This window comes from Thamnophis elegans, chromosome 9, assembly GCF_009769535.1.
Source record: "Thamnophis elegans isolate rThaEle1 chromosome 9, rThaEle1.pri, whole genome shotgun sequence".
NCBI classification, from domain to species: Eukaryota; Metazoa; Chordata; class Lepidosauria; order Squamata; family Colubridae; genus Thamnophis; species Thamnophis elegans.
The window spans coordinates 30,390,644-30,414,035 of NC_045549.1; the positions used below are offsets into that span (position 1 = coordinate 30,390,644).

General features: G+C 37.3%; 1 protein-coding gene across 2 annotated transcripts in view; it reads left to right on the plus strand.

The window, feature by feature from the left end:
* SLC10A7 (solute carrier family 10 member 7) overlaps positions 1 to 23,392 on the plus strand; it is a 174,031-nt gene that overhangs the window by 102,028 nt on the left and 48,611 nt on the right. Inside the window, exons 6-7 of one of the 2 annotated variants that reach the window (XM_032224161.1) lie at positions 20,900 to 20,934; position 21,714. In XM_032224161.1, the coding sequence (XP_032080052.1) occupies positions 20,900 to 20,934; position 21,714 (36 nt within the window). The remainder of the gene's footprint in view (positions 1 to 20,899; positions 20,935 to 21,713; positions 21,715 to 23,392) is intronic. The other variant, XM_032224159.1, reaches the window with a different exon arrangement.

The window sequence follows — 23,392 nt, forward strand, 5'->3', positions numbered from 1 at the left end:
ACTGAAAAATCAAAGACAGCAAGTATGGATGCATTACTCCATTTCATTCTCCCAAATGTCATCCACAATTGCAAGCAATGCTTTAGGTCCACATCCAGACCAAAAATCAGAAAAGAATCAGGTGATATGCTTCCTAGAGCTTTCTGAGAGTTCAGAGCAGCAACCTTCCCTTAAAAAAAAAAATCTTCCATTTTTGATACCTCAGCAACATGAAATTATAATTATAGCTATTGGGACAAGTTTCTGGCTGCAAAGTTATTAACTTGCTGTGAATTTATCTTCACAGCTTGCAAATAGTTTTTAAATGCAAGAATTATGATATCTTTACCACCAGAAAACATTTCCTTGTAATAACTACTCCGTTTAAAAAACAATTGTTAATAGTCATACATAGATGTACAGAAATGGATAAGCAGATAAGAGAATACTACCAATGATATTATTTTTCCTCTTTTCTATGTATGGTATGAACAATTTCTATTGTACTAGAACCAGCGTTAGCTTAAACAGTGTTCACATTCTTTGAGAGAACACTGATTAACTCATTATATTCTCTGTGTGACCTAGCACTTCTAGATTTAATGGTTTAGATCAGTGGTTCCCAAACTTGGCAACTTTAAGACTTGTGGACTTTAACTCCCAAATTCTCCAGCCAGCTCTGCTTGATATCAATCCACAAGTCTTAAAGTTGCCAAGTTTGGGAACCACTGGTTTAGATTATTGATGAGTTTCAAAATGCTCAGGAAGGGATTGAGAAGAATAATGCTATAATCAATAGTATGTTGTACCGTAGGGTCAGGGATTGACAAGCTGTTTCATTAATACCACAATATTTCATTAATATGCAATAACCAGCCTCTTTCTGTCCTTGGGTGTTTCCATTTGGAATAGGAATCATATGAAAACTGTATTGTAAACCCCAAAAGAATCCTAAAGCAGCTCCCGACAGCAGCAGTGACAAAAATATATACTAAAAAAATTGAAAAACTGCAGTGCAGATACAGGATTTACTATATATCATGTTATTTCTCAAAAATGTTGCCTCCTGACTATCCTTTTCCTATGATTAAGAGTTGAAGGTATTGGTAGTTATTCCATTCAGAAGTATTAAACATTTATTGAATATTATTTTATTCCCCAACCCAAAACATTAAAAATATTTTATTTGCCATGGTTTAACCTGTGTGGATTTTTATAAATTAATAGATTTTAATCACAGGCAATGCAGCTGGTAATGTATAGCAGCTATTTGTGCACTTCTCAAAGATGTCTTGAAATCAGTCATAAATAATACTACACTTTAACAAATAGGAAACAATGTGTGAATCATAATGTTTCATTCCTGCATGATCAGAAAATCATTTTAGGGTCAAGCTCTCTTTAACATTAAATATGTAGCATGTAGCTGAGTGTTCTGCTTTTAAACCTTCAAGAAAACATATCCTATACTGATCTGTGCCACTGCACATTGGAAAGAGATTTAAACTTTTTCTGAAATTCCTGCTGAAATCCTTGTTGTGGTACAGAAGACAGGGGAAGGGGAATTCATTTTGACAGACAGATGAATCTCAAAAATGACTAGAGTGAAATTTTAAACATTATCTTTCTGTGGTTCTGTGAATTGGTGGTTCCAATTCAGCCAACAACTTTACATATTTAAAGTAAAAATGAACAGAAGTCCTTACTTGCATACTGCCTAATTTAATATAGCATAAAAAGAATCCTTAGACTCCAAATATAAGTTTTATACAAGATACAGAGACCAACGTAAATGCTGTCACAGCAGTGAATTTTAGGTCTTAGATAATGATTAGAAGTGACGTAGCTTCTGCTTTCTCAGAGAAACATTATGAAATATACCAGCACCAATTTTTCAGCAATAAATTAAAAGGAAGTGTATTGATTTACAGATAGTCACTTGGAATAGTTATGGACAATCTTCAATTTCTCATAAATATTAAATTTCTTGTATTGGGGGAATGGTAAATGAATATGAGATTGTAAAATAATTTGCCCTTAAAAGAAAGAAAATGTGAAATAAATTTCAGACACCCAATTTCTAAGTTAAAATAAGCCCGTTTTATTCTCCTATCTGGTGTCTCCTACCATTCTACTTGGTACCATTGTGTTAGGCTCCCATCATGGATATACTTCATGCTGTCTGAGAATGATGTTGGTTGTAATCAAACATATATGTAAGTAACATATTGGGAAGAGCTTCATGGACCTAGGTCATTTGTAGGCAGTAACATATGTAGAAACCTACTTGTGCTGCAAGCTTTTCTTTCTATTGTGGTCTCCTTCCATACAGAGCCTTTCCTGGGAGATAAGAATGCATGAATGACTATTTTGTTTTATTGGGCACTGCTCTCATTAATGTTAAACAATAAATCAGTTTTTCTTCCTGGTTTTTTATTCCCAGGTTTGCCAGTGAATTAGGATTTCTAAACTATGTTCCTTTGGTGACTTCTCAGGTTGAATTCCTATTAACCACTAAAAGTGGTAATGTTTCTTTTTATAAGAGTTTCTGATAGGAATACATGTATTTAATTGTCTTCATTCTCCTGAACTCATCATGGAAACATCTACAACGAATCTTTTAAAATATGTTTTATCTACAATATGTCTCTGTTCACACATTTACTCAATGCCATCAGTGAAAAATCATAGCAAATATAATTGCCCAAAGTACTGAATTACATTCAGTTTTTCAAGTGTAATTTATAAATGCTGAAATAACAGGCTTTTTGAAAATTTCTCATACAAATTCTCACTCAAAATAGTATATTCTAAAGTAGTTCTGTAATACTATGCAAATGTAGTGTGAAACATCTCTTGGAAGTTTATTTGAAGAAAAAAAAAGCAACTAAAGTTTTAGTTTATACCAGATTTCAATAAATTTGAAGTGAGTGAGTGCTGTAGAAATGTAGTTTCCGCAAATCTGTGTATTCTCAAGAGATACAGGATATAAATTTGTAAGGTACCAGCTGGTGCATTCTGTGTATAAAACATGAGATTATATCTCTTGTAACGTTACAGTTGTGATAGCTGTGGAAATGTATTTAGAATAATGAGTAGGAAATTGGGGAAAAGATGCAATTATTGAAGTGTTGCATATTGGCAGAATCTTGATGATGTCTTAATATTTTTGTAGTTTAATTATTTAGCATTTGTTAAGCAGTTTTTAAAATAAACATTTTATTTAAAAGACTATTTAAAAGTAGCTTTTTGGATATTTATTTATATAAGTGGACTTTAGCCCCACCTGATTTCAGACTGGGTTTCATCTTCCTCTTCTCATGATGTTTTATGTCTCTCTATAAATTATATATAATATATGGAAATATTTCCTTTCTTTCCTCAGAAAGGTCTGGTTATGTTTACATCTGATTCCCTTCAACCAAATATTTTTTTAAAAAATTAAAAAATATCAGAATGCAAAAGATAACTGTGTATTTTTTTGCAGAGTCACGATATTTTAAGATGTTCCTTTTTTGTTTTTCTCATGGCTTCTATTAAAAGAACTATTAAAATCTTTAGAACCTTATACATTTTTTAAAAATATCTATTGCTGCTAGGTTTTTTTTTAATGTCCGGATTATTTAAAAAAAACAAAAACTAAGAAGACACAATCAAATGGCAAGCTGTGTTTTTTGTTATTTTTTTCAAAAATCCCTGACAAGCCCATGACACTTGGTACTGCTACAGCTGTACAGAGCTATTCATAATTGATGATGTGGGGCCAGACAGCCAGGCAAAGAGCCCAAGCAACACAAATATAGATTACCATAGTGTGAGGTTTGTTTTCCCTTTTTTGAAATCAGAGTCACTTAATTCCAAAAAGAAGGTTTCAAATCACCCTGTGCTGCTGCCCTGCATTATTTGTGGCTGGAGTGCTTGAACAGTTCTTAACTGATATCAATGGGGGAAACAGTGTTTAACTTCGCTTTTAAAAAATGAATAAATCAGTTTACTATTTGTAGTGAAATGTAAGAGAAAACTGATTACTCACATGTTAATGATAAATAGTGTTGATTTCTTAGTAATCACACATAAGACTCAGATGTATGCTTGCTTTTAGAAGCCAATAGGCTTTTAACTGTGTTATATTTTTCTCTGTGCTAGAAAAGGTAACATTTATCACCAGAAGTCAAAATAGCTCAATTTTGTATATGCTTTTAGCAGCAGATAAGCTCAGTGTAACAATACTCTGAAGCTCTTTTTTCCAGTTGAACTTAGTGTGTTTATTATGCTGTTCTCATATGGATATCTTCACTGATTGGGTGATATTGCAGTTGAAAGAGACTTTTTAGGCCATTAATTTCAACGCTCACAACAGAAACCCAGGTTAAAGCATCCCAAACATTATAGTCCAATCTATGAATACATTCAGCAAAGAAGAGTCTACCATCAATTGATTGAACTATTTTGATTGTTAAGAATTTGTTGTTATGTTCAGCAAATTTTCTCTTCTGTAACTTAAATCCTTTACTTTTGAGGCTTGCCCACTGGAATAAGAGAGATTAAGTCTGGAACTAATTTGGTGTAACTTCCTTTCAGATGTTCAAGAGACCTTTTTTTTCTTGGTCTTCTCTTTCCATGACTAATATTCACATTCAATTATTAGATGATGTGACTTTGGTTTAGTACACTTGTGTCTAGGCTCTAGACTAGAGGATGCCGAAATACATATTCTTTGGTAGTTTTGCTTCTTAACAGACTAACAAAGAAACAGAATACTGATGAATTAATCAACTAATCTGGTTTATTCTTTATTTGGGGGAATAGAAAAATTGATTGAAACAGAACTTAATTTAGATAGGGTATAAATGCATTTAACCTTTTGGATATATAGTTTTGTCACCGTGACTATATGTTAACTGCAGTTCATTTATGAATGGGAGCAGTACAGCTAAACTTAAGTCTTTTTATTTTAACATAACAGTTAAGGAAGTACTTTACTGATCAGTAGACTATTTGAATTGTTCCAGGACTGAAGATCATTGATTAATGGAATTGCTGACGTATTCAGTATTTGCTTAGCTCAGCTCATGCAAGACGCACAATAGAAAAATAATGGAAATAGAAGTACCTTCCATATTCCTGAAAACAGGGTGATAAATTCATCAACTAAGAGCCACCCTGACAAATGATAGTAAGTTGCAGTTTGTACAGAGAAGGAAACCAGACCATGTAAACCATAGTAGTACTAATGGGGGAGATAATATTAAAAGCTGGAACAGCCTAGGGATAGCTAAGAGACTTTGTGGCATTGTCTTTTGAAAGAGTAAAATTCATGCACAGAAGCATCTGGCATGAATTCTCCATGAGCAAAATGTTACCACACCCTCATCCTGTAATAGAGGGAAAGATATCAAAGAAAAAAAGAAATGATGGACATTAATGTACCCCCATCCACAATAATAAAAAGATAGAAAATTTGCTGCTTCAGATGCTCATTGGGAAGGGGAGAGAGATATTAGGGCATCTTGCCAGCTGTTCTTTATTGAAAATATGATAAATGCAGTACCAGTATCATATTGAGTTTTGGTATGTTAGGCTGAAATGGGGAGATAGGAGAATTCAAGCCCCGGTGAAGACTGATGCTCATCACCTAATTTGGTTGGTTTCTGTGTCAACATTGCTGATCTTCAGGGTATGCAATCATGCCTATTTTTGCCATCAGTTCCTAGAAAGAAGAGAGGGTATAAATGCACTAAAGTGTTTTCAAGCACAGTGTGACTGAAATGAAGGTGGTTAATGCCCTATCCTTATTTGGCATATTTTCCTCTGCACATCTGGATAGCTAGAAGAGCTGCACAGACTGATTTGTGATGTTCTGTCAATATCCTTTTGGTGGTTGTATATTTGATATCCTTCTGCCTCTTTGAGTCCTATCACAGCCCCACCACTAGCATAACTTTAACTGTATAACTGCCTTGTATTAATGAGAATCAATTCTACTTAGCTACATTGTTCTAATTGTAAATAAATGTATTAATGGTGGCAAAATAAAAAAAATGGCTTGGCAATGACAGATACCTTGAAATGTGAAAATTTTGCATATGTTTAGTTTCTAAAAATATACTATTGGAACCTTAGAGTAACCTTCATTTTATTAGGCAGATACTAAAAGATTTTTTTCTTAGCTATAAATTAGAAAGAACAAATGATTGTCAATATAACTGTTTGCTTAGAAAGGCTGTACGCTACGGTTTGGAAATAATGATGAGAAAGTCATACTGGAAATGGCAATATTTCACTTTCTACAAAAGAAATTTCTGCCAACATTAATTATCTTTTTATAGTACATTGTTTTAATTTATTGTATTGCCTTTGTCACCATTTATATGGGTTAACATCGCAATGTAAATGTTCAAATATGAAATCAACATTATACAATTTCTTCTTAGCTTGAGATTATTTTCTTGAAAGTAATATAGCACCATCTAGTGTAGAAGATAATTTTATTTTTATATTTTTGTAACCTCAAAGTTAATTAGTGATACTTAATCTGACTATTACAAGAAAAACAGCGGTATTAACACAATACCAATCAAATCCTATGTGTTTCTGCCAGGTATCAGTTAGCAAAACTGATATATCAGTTTATTTTTCTGTTATAAAAGTCATTATTTTCTAGAAGTAGAGAAAGAGCTAACATAAAAGCCACAAACTAAGTTAATATAATTTTGCTTTCAGTTGTGTAATATGTATACTAGTAGCTGCTTTCTTAGAAATGCTATTGTACATCCTTAGTATAAATCTAGCTACATGCCCCAAGATATTCTAAGGAATTTCATACTAATTTCTTCTTATAATAAAAGTTTTATCACCCTAATGTAGTAAATGTCTGTATAGCTGCTGTGAATGTATGCAAACAACTATTATCTCATATGATTGACACTCCATGCCTGATCTGCTTACCTTCCTTCAAATTATTCTAATATTCTGAAGCAAGAGAAGAACTAATATTGAAGGAACAAAATTTATCCAAATTGGGGATAAGATAGAATATAATAGAATAATGGGATCTTGGAGGTCTTCTGTCCAATCCCCGCTCAGTAGAAAACACTGTACCATTTCAGACAAAGTGTTGACTTATATTTTAAAGGGTTATATAATTATGTCTATTTATTTGGATTAAAAGGATTGTTTAAACACTAGCAAAAAGAAATTTAAAACAGAAGTACATACTATATAGGGATTGATTAATCTTACATGTCTATCTTATCAAGTAAACTTGCCCTGGAAATAATTACTGACATACCTTTTTAAAAAGAAATAGAAAGAAAAAAATGTTGCTTGAGTTGTTAGTCAAAGGTTTTACCTATCAGTACAAAGACAAAACATTTTTTATGTGAATAGAGAACCTAGTATTGATGGAGAATAAATGCTATGTGTCTGGAAGAACACCCTCATTCTTTATTCTAGTTTCATAACCTGGTATCAATTGTGTATATACATTCAAAGCTTAACATACTAACCTGAATATAAAAGTATTAAAATTAGATGTCCAGCCTTTGGTAGCACACAGTTATGTTGGCCAAGACTGAAAGAACAAGCCTGAACTAAATGCACATAGAAATTTGGGAAGGTAAAACTAACCCTCCATGACATGAATTTTGAGATAATGCTGTTTTAAGAAAAAATCTGCATTAAAAAAAATCCAAATAGTTTCTTGGAACATTATGATAATCTAGATGCTTCAGTAGGTGGCAGCATATAGTCAGCCTTGGCTAAATTTAGAAGCTAAGCATAATAATCTGCTTGAAGATTGGGGAATTGTTTGTGAATTCCATGGTTATTAACTGGCCTAGAAGATTTAAAAAACATCCTGCCTAAAATGTATATGGAGCTGAGAGCATCTATATTTTTGGCATGGAGAGAGATAATTTACACACGCACACACACACACAAACACACACACACACTCACAGGTAAAGGTTCCCCTTGAACATATGTGCTAGTTGTTCCCGACTCTAGGGGGCAGTATTCATTCAGTTTCAAGGCCCAAGAGCCAGCGCTGTCCAAAGACGTCTCCATGGTCATGTGGACAGCATGACTAAATGCCGAAGGCGCATGGAGCACTGATACCCTCCCACCAAAGATGGTTCCTATTTTTCTACTTGCATTTTTATGTGCTTTCGAATTGCTAGGTTGGCAGAAACTGGAACAAGTAACAGGAGCTCACTCCGTTATGCGGCGCTAGGGATTCAAACCACCAAACTGCCGACCTTTCAGATCGACAAGCTCAACGTCTTAGCCACTGAGCCATTTTGTCCCTTACACACACACACACACACACACACACACACACACACACACACACACACACTGTATGATCTGTTTTATTTATCAAGGATCTACCACTTAACTGTTTCTAAAAAAAAAATCTAATCTCCATTAATTAGAACTTTATGATATTTGAGTCAACTGAAACCAAAAGTTATATAAAATTTTGGGGATTGCTCATAAAATTATACAAAGGAAATAAGTAGAATGATTATTAATGCTGCTTAATTCTAAAATGGCTGTGTTTATGACAAAAGAACATAAATGAAAGAGACACAAAAGATACTTCTACTTGAAAGATAGAATACATTTAATGTATTGTAATAGTGTATCAACTTAAACTTCATACCTATATTTTGATGATTGTTCTGTAAGCTGAAAATACAGTTTTTACAAATGTATAACTCCCTAGAAGCGATGCCAGAATAAATGAATGTTTTATTATGATCCTTGATCAGCATAACTAAATAAATATAAATGCAAATTCTTGAATATAAACAGGTTAATAGAAATCAGTAAAATGCATATACACTTAAAGCATAAATATAGACAATCAATAGATAAACAGCTACAGATAAAATAGATGGGACCATATAAGATCTATCTAAGAACTTAAAGATTGCAGCATAGACATATCATACGGATGGTGGAGCAATCATTAGCAATATTCAGCAAATATAGTCAGATTGTTCTGATAGTAACAGCTGGAGGTAAATAGACTTAAAACCAGGGAGCTTGATTAAAAATGGAGGCAACTCCTGCTGAGCGTCAGCATAAAGTGAGCAGTACAATACAACATGATCCAGCGTTTCCATTACTCTTCCACCAGGGAAACAGTGTCCACTCAGATTGAATGTTGCAATAATCTCCCCCCTCAGTGCAGCAGTGGTCATGGGGGTGGGGTTAAATCTGATCAAACATCCTCTTTGGAGACTGTTAAATAGCTAAGATGCCTATAGCTGGGTGGAAAGCAACACTTAGCTAAATGCAATTGGAGCACTTGTATAACTCCAGGCATAGGAGACGTTTTTGAAAATTAATTCCTAACTGCAATGGAAAAAGTTAAATAACACTGTCAGAGCTGGTAATCGTTCCATAAAATTTACCATAGTTAAATTTCAGTGTTTCTCATTTCTAGGGTTGCAGTACTAGCTTAGAAAAATATTATCAAGTGTGTTGAATATGCCATCTGCTGGCAGATAAAGTTTTTCACTTCTTAGTCGTTTTTACTGAAAAAGTAAAGCCTTTGATTTGAACTTGATTCCAGGAAAATTACACAAACTTTTTCGTTAAGTTTTCTTGGCATACAAAAAGTGGTTTTCTGTGCTCTCCCCCCCCCTCTGTTTTTTTAAGCCTCCCGTTCTATTATCCACAAATCTCCCAAATGGCTCCAATTCAAATATTGTGATGTGTATTTGTCTACAGGATATGTGATTGTAAGTTTTTGCATTTAAAAGAATGCCTGTGTTGAAGTGGTCCTTACACATATTTATTTGGTTGTAAAATAATGAAGTCTTTCTGTGTTACCAGGACTACACTGAATAGTGCCAAATCTGACTCTAACATATCCTCCAGTTGTATAAAACCTTTTAATATTGTACATCCCTGCTATAATTAATACATACACAAAGCCCACCCTCAATTATGTTGTTGATAGCATAGATTTGCAATGGGCGCAATACTTAAACATACCATTAGATAAAAATGGGTCCTGCTGAACACACAACAGGACTTGAATTTAATAAATAGTAAGAGATTTGTGTAGGTCAAGTGACAGAACCAAAATACTGAGAAATAAAATAACAGCTTAAGAGATACCCTTGAATCAGCAACTCACTATCAATAGTATAACTACTTCCATTCTGGAAATTGTCTATCTCTAACAATTTAATTTTCAGAAATGCTTGTAGATAATAAATATTTTTTTAAGTATAAATTTTAAATCATAGTGCTTCACTGAAAGTATGAAACACACCAGCAAAATATTATTTACAGATCTTATTTAAGAAGATACCATGTAGCGGTATCATATTGAAAATATTAACAGCAAATAGTTTGGACCATATTGGAAGAATAATGCTACTGTATTCAGAAGCCTTGCTGGCTTGCTTACCTTAGCCCTCCCTGGCACAAATACTCGGTGTAAACTCAGCTCATTGTTATTGTAACTGGATCTACAAGAAGAAAGATGTCTTTAAGATAGGGAAACTAAAGAGAATCTTACACTAGGTGGTAGTGGTGTAGTGATGCCTTCTAGATTTCTTGGGGGATTGATGGAACACAATGAAAGATACTCTCCATTTCTCCCCATCAACCTGCTGAGAAGGAAAAACGTGTATGTGCAGAGCATAAGTATAGAGTGTTACATCTTGACTTGGGAATATGAAGAACAAGTATACTGATTTTACAGCTTCCAATTACTTAACAGTTTGTAGCAATGTTTTCCACATCAGGGATACAGCATAAATAAGCAATGAAGAAGACAATAACCTCCAAAGCCAGGTTAAATTCTCAGTTTGCACCAGTAAAAAGGATAGATTTAGCCCCTCTGGGCAAATAGAACCTGTGAGGCAAAATCACAATAAAGTAAACAATGAACGGAGATAGGGCTATATGGGGTGGAAGATTATTGGTGATATTAAAGTGAATGCCAGTGGAAGAGGGATGTACCCAGAGTAATTAAGTAATTAACCCATTGTCCTAAGTCACCTGATTCCCATTATAATTAATACATGTTGTCTGTATTTTTTCTCTTTTTGCAGAGCAGATATATTGTGTAGTAAGGGATTGTAAGAGAGTACGCTGTTTGCTCTTCTACACTATGAAAGCAATTTGATTGTGCTAGTAGGCCAGTACTCTCTTGAAATCTCTTCCTCTACTTCTCTCAGTCAGTGTTGGGGGGGAAGAGAGGGAAAGAAAAAAGACACATATTTTTTGTAGGTATCTATCCTTTGTCTGATTCTTTCCTGCTATCAGCAGGATCACATTGCTTTAAATTGAACACGAGATTTGAAGACAGTAAGTTGATTGGGTAGCGCTCCTATGGTTCCCATTACAATCATTTGAACTTTCAACTGAACAAGTGGTACTTCAATGGATCCTCAGAGTTCGGATTATTGCAGTGTCCACAGTCATGCGGACTTTCTGGCTACCAACAAGGAAAGTCAATGGGAAAACTATCAAGAGATCTACAATGATGTCCTTGCTTAATAATGGAACTGGAAATGTCAGGATTACCATTGCTAAGCATCATGGTCATGTGACATCATGTTTTATTAACCCATCCTTAGCAATGATAATTCCAGTCCAAACTGCCATCATTAAATTGAGGATCCTCTGTAATCTAAAATATTTGTAACAATATCCATTATTTGGTTTTTATATCTATTATATATCTATACATCTATTATATCTATACATCTATCTATACATAGAAATGTGTGTGCGTGTGTGTTTGTATATAATATAAACTTGCTTGTTTGGTTAAAATTCATTTTTCAAAAAAACAGGTTTTGAGAATTTTCTAGTTTAGTTTTTTTCTTAAACAACAAGCATTAGTAATAAATTACCTAACTTGCATGCGAACCAGCTGTTGACGACTCTAGGCAGCAGATAAAACAAAAACAAAAATTGCAATAAAACAAAACTTTTTTTGAAATGTGAAGCACAATGAGGTCAGGGATTTCCCCCTCTCTCAGTGAAAGCCTGGGTGAAGACCCTGGTCATTAGGGCTGTTCTAAACAATAGTAGAATGGAGGAAATCTGGATCTTGTGGGGAACCTTCCAGAAGGCAGGTAATGGCTACAGAAAGGGAGTTTTGCAGGTCTCTGAGAGACGGCATTGTTTAATTGAAAGAATCTGGAGCATGCCAATCCTACAAGATCAAATTGGCCAGGCAGATTTTATGGGAGACACATCGTCCCTCAAGTAAGCATGTTTTATGTCCTATAAATCTTGAATCACACCCAGAAGGAAACTGGCAAATAGTGCAACTTGTGAAGCAGACGTGTATGTATGTGCACTTGTATCAGTGGTGGGATTCAAAAATTTTTACTACCAGTTCTGTGGGCATGGTGTGGCTTGGTGGGCGTGGCAGGGGACAGTTACTGCAAAATCCCCATTTCCTCCAGATCAGTTGGGACTTGGGAGGCAGAGAATAGGGGCAAGTCAGAGGTGGCATTTACCGGTTCTCTGAACTACTCAAAATTTCCGCTACTGGTTCTTCAGAACTGGTCAGAACCTACTGAATACCACCTCTGACTTGTATGTATGCATTTATTTAAATTCTATGGATGCTCATCTCATCATGAATGTCGCTGGGCATTATACAGATACAATATCAGAGCCGTGGTGACACAGTGGTTAGAATGCAGCACTGCAGGCTATTTCTGCTGACTGCAGGCTGCCTGCAATTTGGCAATTTGAATTTCACCAAGCTCAAGGTTGACTGGGCCTTTCATCTTTTTGAGGCCGGTAAAAGGAGAATCAAGATTGCTGGGGGTAATATGCTGACTCTGTAAACCGCTTAGAAAGGGATGTAAAGGACTGGGGAGCGGTACATAAGCCTTATTGCTATTGCCATCAGACATATACGTCCTGTCTTCCTCAATATGGTATTCTAAGTCAGTGTTTTTCAACCACTGTGCCGCGGCACACTAGTGTGCCGTGACATAGTGTAAGGTGTGCCGTGGGAAAAACACCCGCCGGGTGTTTTTGCCTCGGGACATCTCTGTGTCCACTGTTCCCTCTAAGGTGCGTGGCTGCGCGGCCGCGCACGTGGCAAGAAAATACCGCGCAGCCATTTCAAACTGCGCGCAGTGATTTCTGCCATAGGCTCCCGAAGCTGAGGGGAATAGCTGCTGCCTCCTCCTCCTCCAACAGCACTGCCGGATTTGCCGCCAACGCTGCAGCCGAGGTGAAGCCTCCAAAGCTCCCGCAGGTGCCCCGCCCATGGCAGCGGCGGCGGTGCCTCCCCCTCCGCTCGGAGCACCTCAGCTGGGCTCTGGGTTACCCCTGCCACCGCCTCCACCTCCGCGGTTTTCAGAAGCCATGAGGCCTTTTTCCCTGCTCCCCCCCTCCACCGCCTTCCTACTAGCTCCCACGGCCAAAAGCACGGCGGAGGAGGAAGGGGGAGGGATAACACTGGGGCCAGCTCAGGTGCTTTGCGTGGAGGCTAAGTCAAGGACTGGCTGTATTGCAGAGGAGCTGGGAGCCACCCAAGGATTTCACAGCGCTACGAGGAGGAGAGTGAGCCTCTGAGCAGCTGCGGGGAGCCTGCTTGGCCAGGAGCGACCTTCAGCTGGACGGAGGGGTGAGGGCTGCCTGGAGAAACAGCGAGGGCCCTTTAGAGCTAGTGAGCAGGAACGTTTGTGGACCACACCGGTTGTGTGTGGAGGCTCCACGCAGAGCACCTGAGCTGGCCCTCGTGTTATCCCTCCCCTTCCTCCTCCGCCGTGCTTTTGAGGAGCCATTTGGCCGCGGGAGCTAGTAGGAAGGCGGCGGAGGGGGGGAGCAGGGAAAAAGGCCTCATGGCTTCTGAAAAACCGCGGAGGTGGAGGCGGCGGCAGGGGTAACCCAGAGCCCAGCTGAGGTGCTCCGAGCGGAGGGGGAGGCACCGCCGCCGCTGCCATGGGCAGGGGCGCCTGCTGGAGCTTTGGAGGCTTCACCTCGGCTGCAGCGCTGGGCAGCAAATATGTTGGTGCTGTTGGAGGAGGAGGAGGAGAGGGGCGGCAGCAGCTATTCTAGTGGCGGCGGGGGCTCGTTGGCATCTTCAGCGGCAGCCCTGCCCCTGTGAAAAAAAACGAAGATAGAGCAGATCCACGCAGATGACGTTGCTGCAACATGACTGGAGGAGGAATTCTGGGAGTTGAAGTCCACAAGGCTTAAAGCTGTCAGGTTTGAAGACCCCTGGGGTTTTTTTTCCTAAAGGGTGTGCAAAGGTCTTGTAACTTGACAGCTTTAAGACTTGCATGCTTCAATGCCAGAGTTCCTGAGCCACCATGACTGGAGGAGAAATTCTGGGAGTTGAGGTCCACAAGGCTTAAAGCTGTCAGGTTTGAAGACCCTTGGGATTTTTTTTTCTAAAGGGTTAGGGGTGAAAAGGTCTTGTAATTTGACAGCTTTAAGACTTGCATGCTTCAATGCCAGAGTTTCTGAGCCAACATTTTGGTTGCTAAGCAGGACCGTTGTTAAGTGATACTGATATTATATAACACTTTTAATTAAGTGGGTACCTTGAATAAACATAACTTTGAGTTTCAAATAATACTGATTTCGTTGTTGTTTTAGGTGACATCTGTGAAAAAAATTCAGGTGCTCAGGCATGAAAATATGCCGCTCAAACACTATACTTTTCTGCTCACATTGAAAAAAAATTAGAGGGAACATTGTCTGTGTCCCGAAAGTTGCTTTCGGGACACAGGGATGCCTCTATTAAGTCCCTGCGGCCCCGCATTTACTTTAAAAACGCGGGGACCGCCGGGAGGTAGCGCATGCAGGGACGTCACTGACGTCCCATGCGTGCGCCCATAGCAACAATCGCAGAGGATTCAAGAGAATTACTTTATATATAGTCAATATAGGCACAGAGTTAAATTTTTTTAACATTTTCTAATGGTGGTGTGCCTCGTGATTTTTTTCATGAAAAAAGTGTGCCTTTGCACAAAAAAGGTTGAAAAACACTGTTCTAAGTATCATTTCCAGAATTTGATGATTACAGCCACAATATATCTAGAGACACAAATTTGGCAGTGGTAATGTACACAAAATCCCCAAATCCCCTTCAAATCCCCCAGAACTCCTCAGATTAAGAATAATAAAATTCAGTGAGGAAAACATAATTATTGGCATCACAGTTTCCCACTGATTTTTTTTTGGGGGGGGTGAAAAAAGCATGTGAAAGACTTTAAATAGGTTTAACCACCATCTAAATAAATAGTAAACATTAAATGTGGAAGATCATTGCTAACCATCTTATTCTTTACCACCAGAAGTGAAAGACTATATCCAATAGATGATCACACTATTAATTTGTTTATTCAATTTTGTGCCGCCCATTTCACTGATAATAGTGACTCTGGTGGGCTACGTGTCACTCTATGTGAAATGTTTACAATTCACTGTAAATAGTGAAAATAATATTGATCCTTTATCTCCATGTATAACAGTAGATTTTTAATTCTTAATTTTTGAAATAACTTGCAATGTTTTTATATGTTTACATGTGTGTGTATTAGAAAAAACAATGACACATTCATTTGTGCACTGTTTAACCACTTACATGCTTTAGACATCATTATCATGGAGGCAGTAATACAAAATAAGGTAGAATGATTCATTGCTAAATAACTAACTCTTGTGGCTTTATTCATGTTTTCACTACTGACTTGTTTGGCAAATTAGTAGTGTATTATATTTTCAAAACTAACTATCTTTCTTTCCTGTGTCTAAGTTAATATTTGAAACCTAGATAAATTGGTTTGATCTTCTAGAGAAGATGTAGTAAAAAGTTATCCCTTGATACAAGTTTTCCTTTTAGAAATGCCTAACTGGTTTTCTAAAATATGACATGTTAAATGATCCTCGTTGTAAAGAAAAGTGCATTTGCAGGTTCCATTGTGACTGCCGCTATGCAGAGCCATTCATTGCATGAGTATTTTGGGTCAGGCCTTGAATTTTTTTCCTTTTCCTCTTTCCCACTAAAACCATTGAAATATATTCCGTCAGTCTTTCACATCAGAGGTGTAAATGGATTTCTTGAAAGGGTTTTTTTTTTTTTTGAATGGTAAAAGGCAATCACTTCACAACTTCCACTCCATTATGGGCTGCATCACAGAGCTTAACATACCACCCCAACTTTGAGAATGCTCTGCTGTTCAATGACCTTGCCTCTGCAAGGGCAGATGTTCAATTTGTGCAAAGAAATGCTCTGCCACAGCAATTCTGTGTGCTGCATGTTTGACAGCATTTGCACCAAAGCAGTCAAGTTGAAGTTTTATAGAACAGATTTATTTATTTATTTTTCTTGTGCCCTGGGATGGAAATGAAATCATCCCTTTATTTAAAACATTGCTAGTGTATGGTTTTATTGCAGAAGCTACATAGATATTTCTATATTTACTGGGAAATGTATTTCAATGTACTAAACTGGAAATGTAGAAGACTATAGAGTATACATGGATAATTTTTTTAATCACCCTTATTCCAGAAATCATGGGCACTCCATCACTGAAGGTTTTTAAAAAGAGAGCGGGCAGTCACTTGCCTGAGATGGTATAGGTTCTCCTGCTTGAGTAGGAGGCTGGACTAGAAGACCTCCTAAGTCCCTTCCAGATTCTATTCTATTCAGTTCCATGCTATTCTGTTCTATTCTATTCTATTCTACTACTACTCTTATTTTCTATTGGTATTATCTGACATCCCCCCAACAAAATATACACATTCATTTAGCCTCTCCTACATCTCTCTGTCTTTTCATATGATACCCAAACAAATAAAAATGGGTTCCAAAGAAAAAATAAAGTAGTTTTTACTCAAACAGTACATATTTTAGAATATATTTATTTACACTTTCAACAAAATCTGTGCAACAAATGATTTTTCCAAAATTTTCATATTTTATCCCATGCACTTTTTAAATTATAGTTTTAACTACAGTTAAATTTCATTTTTCTTTGTTTTAAATGTGAAAAAGTGGACACTGTTGTATAGACCAGGGGTCTGCCACCTTGGGAACTTTAAGACTTGTGGACTTCAACTCTGGGAGTTGAAGTCCACAAGTCTTAAAGTTCCCAAGGTGGCAGACCCCTGGTGTAGACCACAAGAGCTTGAAGTTGGGCAATGGAAAAGGAAGCCCTATTCACTAGTGGAAGTGTGTTAGCTCAAGTTTGGGTTCCATTCTACTCTTCTGAGAAAGACTTTGCCTTCAGAGGAAGGGAGTGATTACAGTTTCCCGTTCATTGTAAGATGTTACAATGAGGGAAACTAAAAATAAGAATCAATATGATCTAGAGATCGGAAATGCAGATTGAAATGGAATGGCGTTAAATTCATTATCACTTTATAATCATACCTTAATGACTGTAAGGATAAAAGAGGAAGAAAGAAAACCTTCCCCCCCCCCCATTGCTTTGAGATCCTTGGAGAAAGCGAAAGACCCCAAAAAAGTAGTATTCAAACAAATAAGGATGCTTACATACAGAAGTTGTGTTGAAAAGCAAGAATGTGGGAGTTTAATGATTTCAGACGTACAGTATATAGCTGTAATTACTCATTTTAAAATTATACAAAATTCACCATGATAAGTACCTAGTGCTGGTCAGTTACTCGCCATTAATCAGCCAGGACACTAGAAATTGCATTTTTTATTGAGAAATTGGGGAAAATACTGTACTTTAAACCAGTGGTCCCCAACCTTTTTATCGCCGCGGACCAGTCAGCCTTTGATAATTTTACCGTGGCCCGCTGAGCGCACGCAGGGGTGGGGGGCGAAAATGGGGGAATACAAACATACTTTTTAAATCCACCTTCCCAATTCAACACCTGAATCATATCCCACCTTCCATTTTGTATGTAGATTTTAAGGAATAAACAGCTGAATTAATCAAGGTCAAAGATAAAAAGAGCAAGGGCAAAATTAAATAAGCCAGAGGACAGCAATGTAAAAAGAATACAGTATTAAGCCCATTCACTCTATCTAAGCCCCCCACCTCACAAGGTTGTCGTGGGGGAAATAGGGGGTGGGAGTATTAGGTATCTTCACTACCATATATAAAAGGAGATACTATCTTAAATAACAAAGTGGGCCCCCACCTCCAAAATATACTAAAAGAAAAAAGATTCCATGTGCTCAACTAATTTTTTTTAAATCATCACTATATTATGGACTACAGACTATATAATATATATATATATATATATATATATATATATTATATATATATAATATATATGTGACTTTAAGTGTATATATATATATATATATATATATATATATATATATATATAATATATACACACACATGCATATATACATACTGTACGTATGTACGTATGTATATATATAATGTCCAAATAACAGGAAAAGCGCTTCAAGGACCAAAGTATATTCTTTTTTGCAGCCTTAAGAGAACTCTCGTTTTTTGAGGCTCAGAACCAGGCATTCTCGTGGGCTGCAAAAAAAAACGCGACCCGGGAGCGCAGCCTCCAAGAGTCCATATCGCCAATAACTATGCGTGGGGGGAAAGGAAATGTGTTTTGTGAGGAAGAGAAAGAGCGCGCTTCACCGATGCCCATTGGCGAAATTTGGAAGAGAGGCAAGAGACTTCAGGCACCGAGCCCCACCCCTGGCTGCGGCAACTGGAGCGGGCGGGAGGCAGGGAAGGGGTGGGCAAGACCGCCGCTTTTCCACCGTGCGCTGCAATAGCGGCAGCGGCGGCCTGAATCTGGCGCCAAAATTGCGCCCCCCATCTCCCCTCAAAAGACCCCCCCCCGCCCTCGGCTGCCCGACGTTCTCTCTCTCTACCTCTCCCGCCGTTCCTTCTCACAAGCCAAGGCCGGGTGGGAAAAAGAAGAGAGCGGCATCCAAGGGCTCCGCTTCCAGCGCATGGTCCGCCCCCTCCTCGCCTCGCTTCCAGGCGAGCCGACTGAGGCGAGAAAGGAGAAAGAGGCGGAGGCGTTCACTGAGGGACGGCTGACTCGGGGAGGGGGCGGAGGTGGTTGTAGTAGCGGGGATTCTTCCTCCTCGCCTCACTTGCTCCTGTGCTTCCGCGCAGCTCCCCCCCTCCGGTGACGGCGCTGCATGAGTGAAGAGTCGGCCGTTGCATGGCCCCCGCCGCTGTGCGGCCCGGTGCCAGGTACTCCACGGCCCGGCACCGGTCCGCGGACCGGGGGTTGGGGACCACTGCTTTTAAACTATTCATAAATAAGAATTTAAATACAAAGGAATCACAGTCTCCATTTTTGAGGAATTAAGGTTTTTATAGATCCTCAACTTAAGACATTTTGTTTTCATTTACAATCGAGTCTTGGAGTTGTGTAAAAATATATACAGAGAGGTTTTGTTTGCTTAAGTGTATAGTTCAGTGTTTTTCAACCTTTTTTGTGCAAAGGCAACACTTTTTTCATGAAAAAAATCACGAGGCACACCACCATTAGAAAATGTTAAAAAAAATTAACTCTGTGCCTATATTGACTATATATAAAGTAATTTTCCCACGGCACACCTTACACTATGTCACGGCACACTAGTGTGCCGCGGCACAGTGGTTGAAAAACACTGGTATAGTTCATCCTGCCTCAAAACTCCATTATGTCTAGATATTTTTTTGTAAAATTTTATCTCACATTTCTAACAAGAACCCTCTGAATGGAAAGGTATAAAAGTTCTCTTTATGAAAGGATGGACTGAAAATAGCAAACAAGGTAAACCAGGAAAGAGTTATGTCGGAGGTGGAATTCAAGCTTAAATCAAAGGCTATGGATCACTTTAGAATTTCTCTAAAATAAAATAAAAAAATATTTTTAAATTATAGTTTAAAGTGATAGCACATTAACATATTTATATTTAGAAAACTATATTTGATAACTGTTTAGGGAAAATGGCCTTGAAGGGAAGAGCTGCTTATGGTACTGAATTAATATTTATTGAGTAACAAACTGCTTTTGTTAATTCATTATTAAGTACTGAGTAGGCAAAGAGAGAATTGACATTTGCTAATGTAAAGATGATGTTTGGCATGTTATCTCCCAGTCCTAAAATCTTGAGGCTTAAAATCTTGTCTTATGCCCAGTGATCAGCCTTAAACCTCTTTGCTGTCACTGAAGAAAACAAATCTTTTCCCTTCCTTTGCCTCAGGGATGCAGAGAGCTGAAGTGGTCCTGTGTGACTAAATTAGATGAAAGACTTGCCTTCCCACCATGGAGACACAGAGTCTAATCAAGTGAAATGAGTTCTGAGATACCAGCTCACTTCCTAGGGGATATCAGTTTACATTACAAAAATCACACGACAACCTAATTCATCACAGTTGATGCAGACTTTACTCAGGAGAGGGCCATAGCTCAGACAATAAGATAGTAAACCACCTGTCCCCTTTATGGTAGGGCCTGTTTATTAAGCATGGAAGGTTCTACAACTTGCATATTTATGGAGTGCATCTAAGAAGCAAAGATATGTCTATGTTAGAAGTTGAAAAATTAATCTCGAAGACATAACTAACTTGCAGTTAATATAGATCATTCACAATTTCTTTATCTGTGTAGGAGTCTGAAATGTCCTTGCTCACAAAGATGTTAAAGAATCACTATAAATTTGGTAAAAACTGGTATAACTTGTCCAAAATTAATGTCTTCAAAAATACTGGAAGTACAGTATCCTACATTACAGGTCATAACTGGTTAAAATTCTTGGGGTTGTAGTCCCAACATTCTTGTAGGGTTTAACATTGGGGGGACCTCTGCTGTATCTCAAATGATCCTTATAGTGAGTTCATAAGTAATATCTAGCTACTAAGGAGGAGGCTTCCTGATGTTTTCTGCATTGACATTTGATGTGGCAAAGAACAACATCTATTTATAACCAAATATGTTTCTTGTTTTCTTCCAGGGCATTGTTATAACTCCTTTGCTCCTACTGCTTTTGTAAGTATCTTAATTTGATTCTACTTGAGATATTGTATTGCTGTTACTATTGCTCTGTACTGTTCTGTACTGTAAATGAGCTGTTGCAGATTATTTAAATGATGAAAGGATTTACTTTCCACTTTCTTCCTAAAGATGCATTGTAATTTCATCAAAATATTGCCAATGGACTATATATGTATTTCATCTTACACTGTTTGCTAGGTAAGGTGTACTAACAACAGGTTTTTAAGCCAGCAAAAATAAAAATGTCTCACACATTGCTCATGACTACCTCATCTGAGGGAATAGTCTGTATGACTGATTTATAGATAGCATAGGAGCATATCAATTTAGTTTTGGCTAATGGACTCCTTACAGTCTAAGGGAATACCATGGGTTTTTTCATAGAATTGTGATTAAGGGAAGGGAGAAATTCATAATTCACAAAAGAACTTCTGTGATAGGCATTGCTGATTACAGAAAGCAGATGGTTGTGTTTGCTTCCTTCTATACTTTCTAGCTTTCCTGTCCATCCACCCAATCTCAATCACTTTAGCTCAGGGGTGTCAAACTGGTGGCCCGGGGCCAGATGTGTTACTTACAGGCCACACCCCCCCAGCTCCATGAAGGGGAAAAAAGTTGTGATATGTCACGTGATAGCAATGTGACACCACAAGTTTGACACCCGTGCTTTAACTTACCTGCATTTTTGCTAAGGGATTGTGCATGCTTCCAAATAAAACAATTATCCTATAGCTATCTACCATTTTTGTTTTTTAGAAATGCCTTTGGGGTAGTGTTCTTGAAAATAAATATAATGTAAAAGGCATAATATTTCAGCTTGCTAATCTTCTTTTTCCTTAATAAAATGGTGGTTGCCAAGGGCACATTGGAGCTCATCCCTGGATCATAAAGCTGGTCGAGAAAATTATTGCAGTTCTGTAGCATGAAATTCCAGTTAAGAACTAACAACTCCTACACAAAAAAGTTAGCTCTTGGGGAAAATGCCCTCAATGAGTAGTCTTGTCTGTCAACTCTTAGCTTTGGGCTAAAACCACACTTCTGGTTGGGAAGAGTAAGACTGGTGAAGACTGATAATCTCTACCTTTGCTGTTGTCACTGCTTGAACATAAGGAAAGAGGAAAGGGAGGGAAAGACAATATGGACCTTTGCAAGTGCAAATGGATGTTGGCTCCAAATATAAGAATAGAAGAGAATCTGAGTTTCTCTATCAATTCTGAAGGAGAAGAATGGCTTTATCCATGTCAACCCAATCTTGTAAATTAAATGAAAGAATCCGTCCCCATTCAGGCTTATTGTCTAAAATGTTGGATTATAAGCTTTCAAAGCAAGATTGGTTTGGTTCTGTTTGGTTCTGAGACTGTGAGACTAAAAGTTTCATCTTATGTCTTCGAAAGTTGTTAATTGTAAATCTGAAAAAGAGATTTTACAGGAATGTTTAATAATATATTTAATTTTCCTGGAAGAAGTGTTTAAACTCTGCCAGAGTAACTTGCTAATTTCCTATTTAGTTTTTTTTAAACTAAAAGCTTATAATGATGCCTAAAAATTATAGGTAATACTGCCAGGTTAAGCTAAAACTAGTTCCCCATCAAAAAAAAAACCACAGTCTCTAGGCACTGGGATAAGACAGTCATGGAATTGCTTAATTCACCAGGGCCAGAGATGTATAATTGGGTATGTATTGAATAAGAAAGGGGAGAGCACCAAACACTGTATGGTTTCTAGTTAAACAGAATCATAAACATTTTTAAAATGGTTTCTGAGTGTGGTCATTTTAATGAGAAATTAGAATCCTTACTATAATGACACAAGAAATACCTGGGCCTGAGCCCCCAACATTTTGAAACTGCAAGAAATATAGAAAGAATATTTTCATATCAAATCTAAAATATTTAGTACATAAGAGTATAATCAGTTATATAGCATGTCTCTTGCTGCTTTTCCTTTTTATTTTTATTTTGTAGTAGCAAACAATAGCAAAATATGCACTTTCCTTCCGTTAACGTGCCACTATTACGTTTCTTTATCATGCCTTTGAGAAAGGATTGCTTCAGGATATTGATGTGGTGGAGAAATAGTCTAATGGTTACTGATGCTTGTGTCAATTTTCTTTGAATGTTCTAGAATGGCAGGACATATGAGGCACCAGTGAGAAATTAAATGACAGTCATACCTATGTGCAGTGGCATAAGTTTTTTTTTAACAACATAAATAATTATATGCTGTTGTGTTCCAAATCACAAGAGAACAGTTTTTGAAATCTTATTTAATTCCATCAAGCTTTTGGTTTGTAGCTACACTACAATATACTGGAACTTCAAGTACACATACATGTACATAGACAAAATATGTCTGCACAGAGATAAACAATATGCAAGATAGCAGTACTTAAAAAAAATCAATTAAATTGTTGTGTTGAGGAGCATTTCAGTGTTAGTGCTCTTTGAACAAA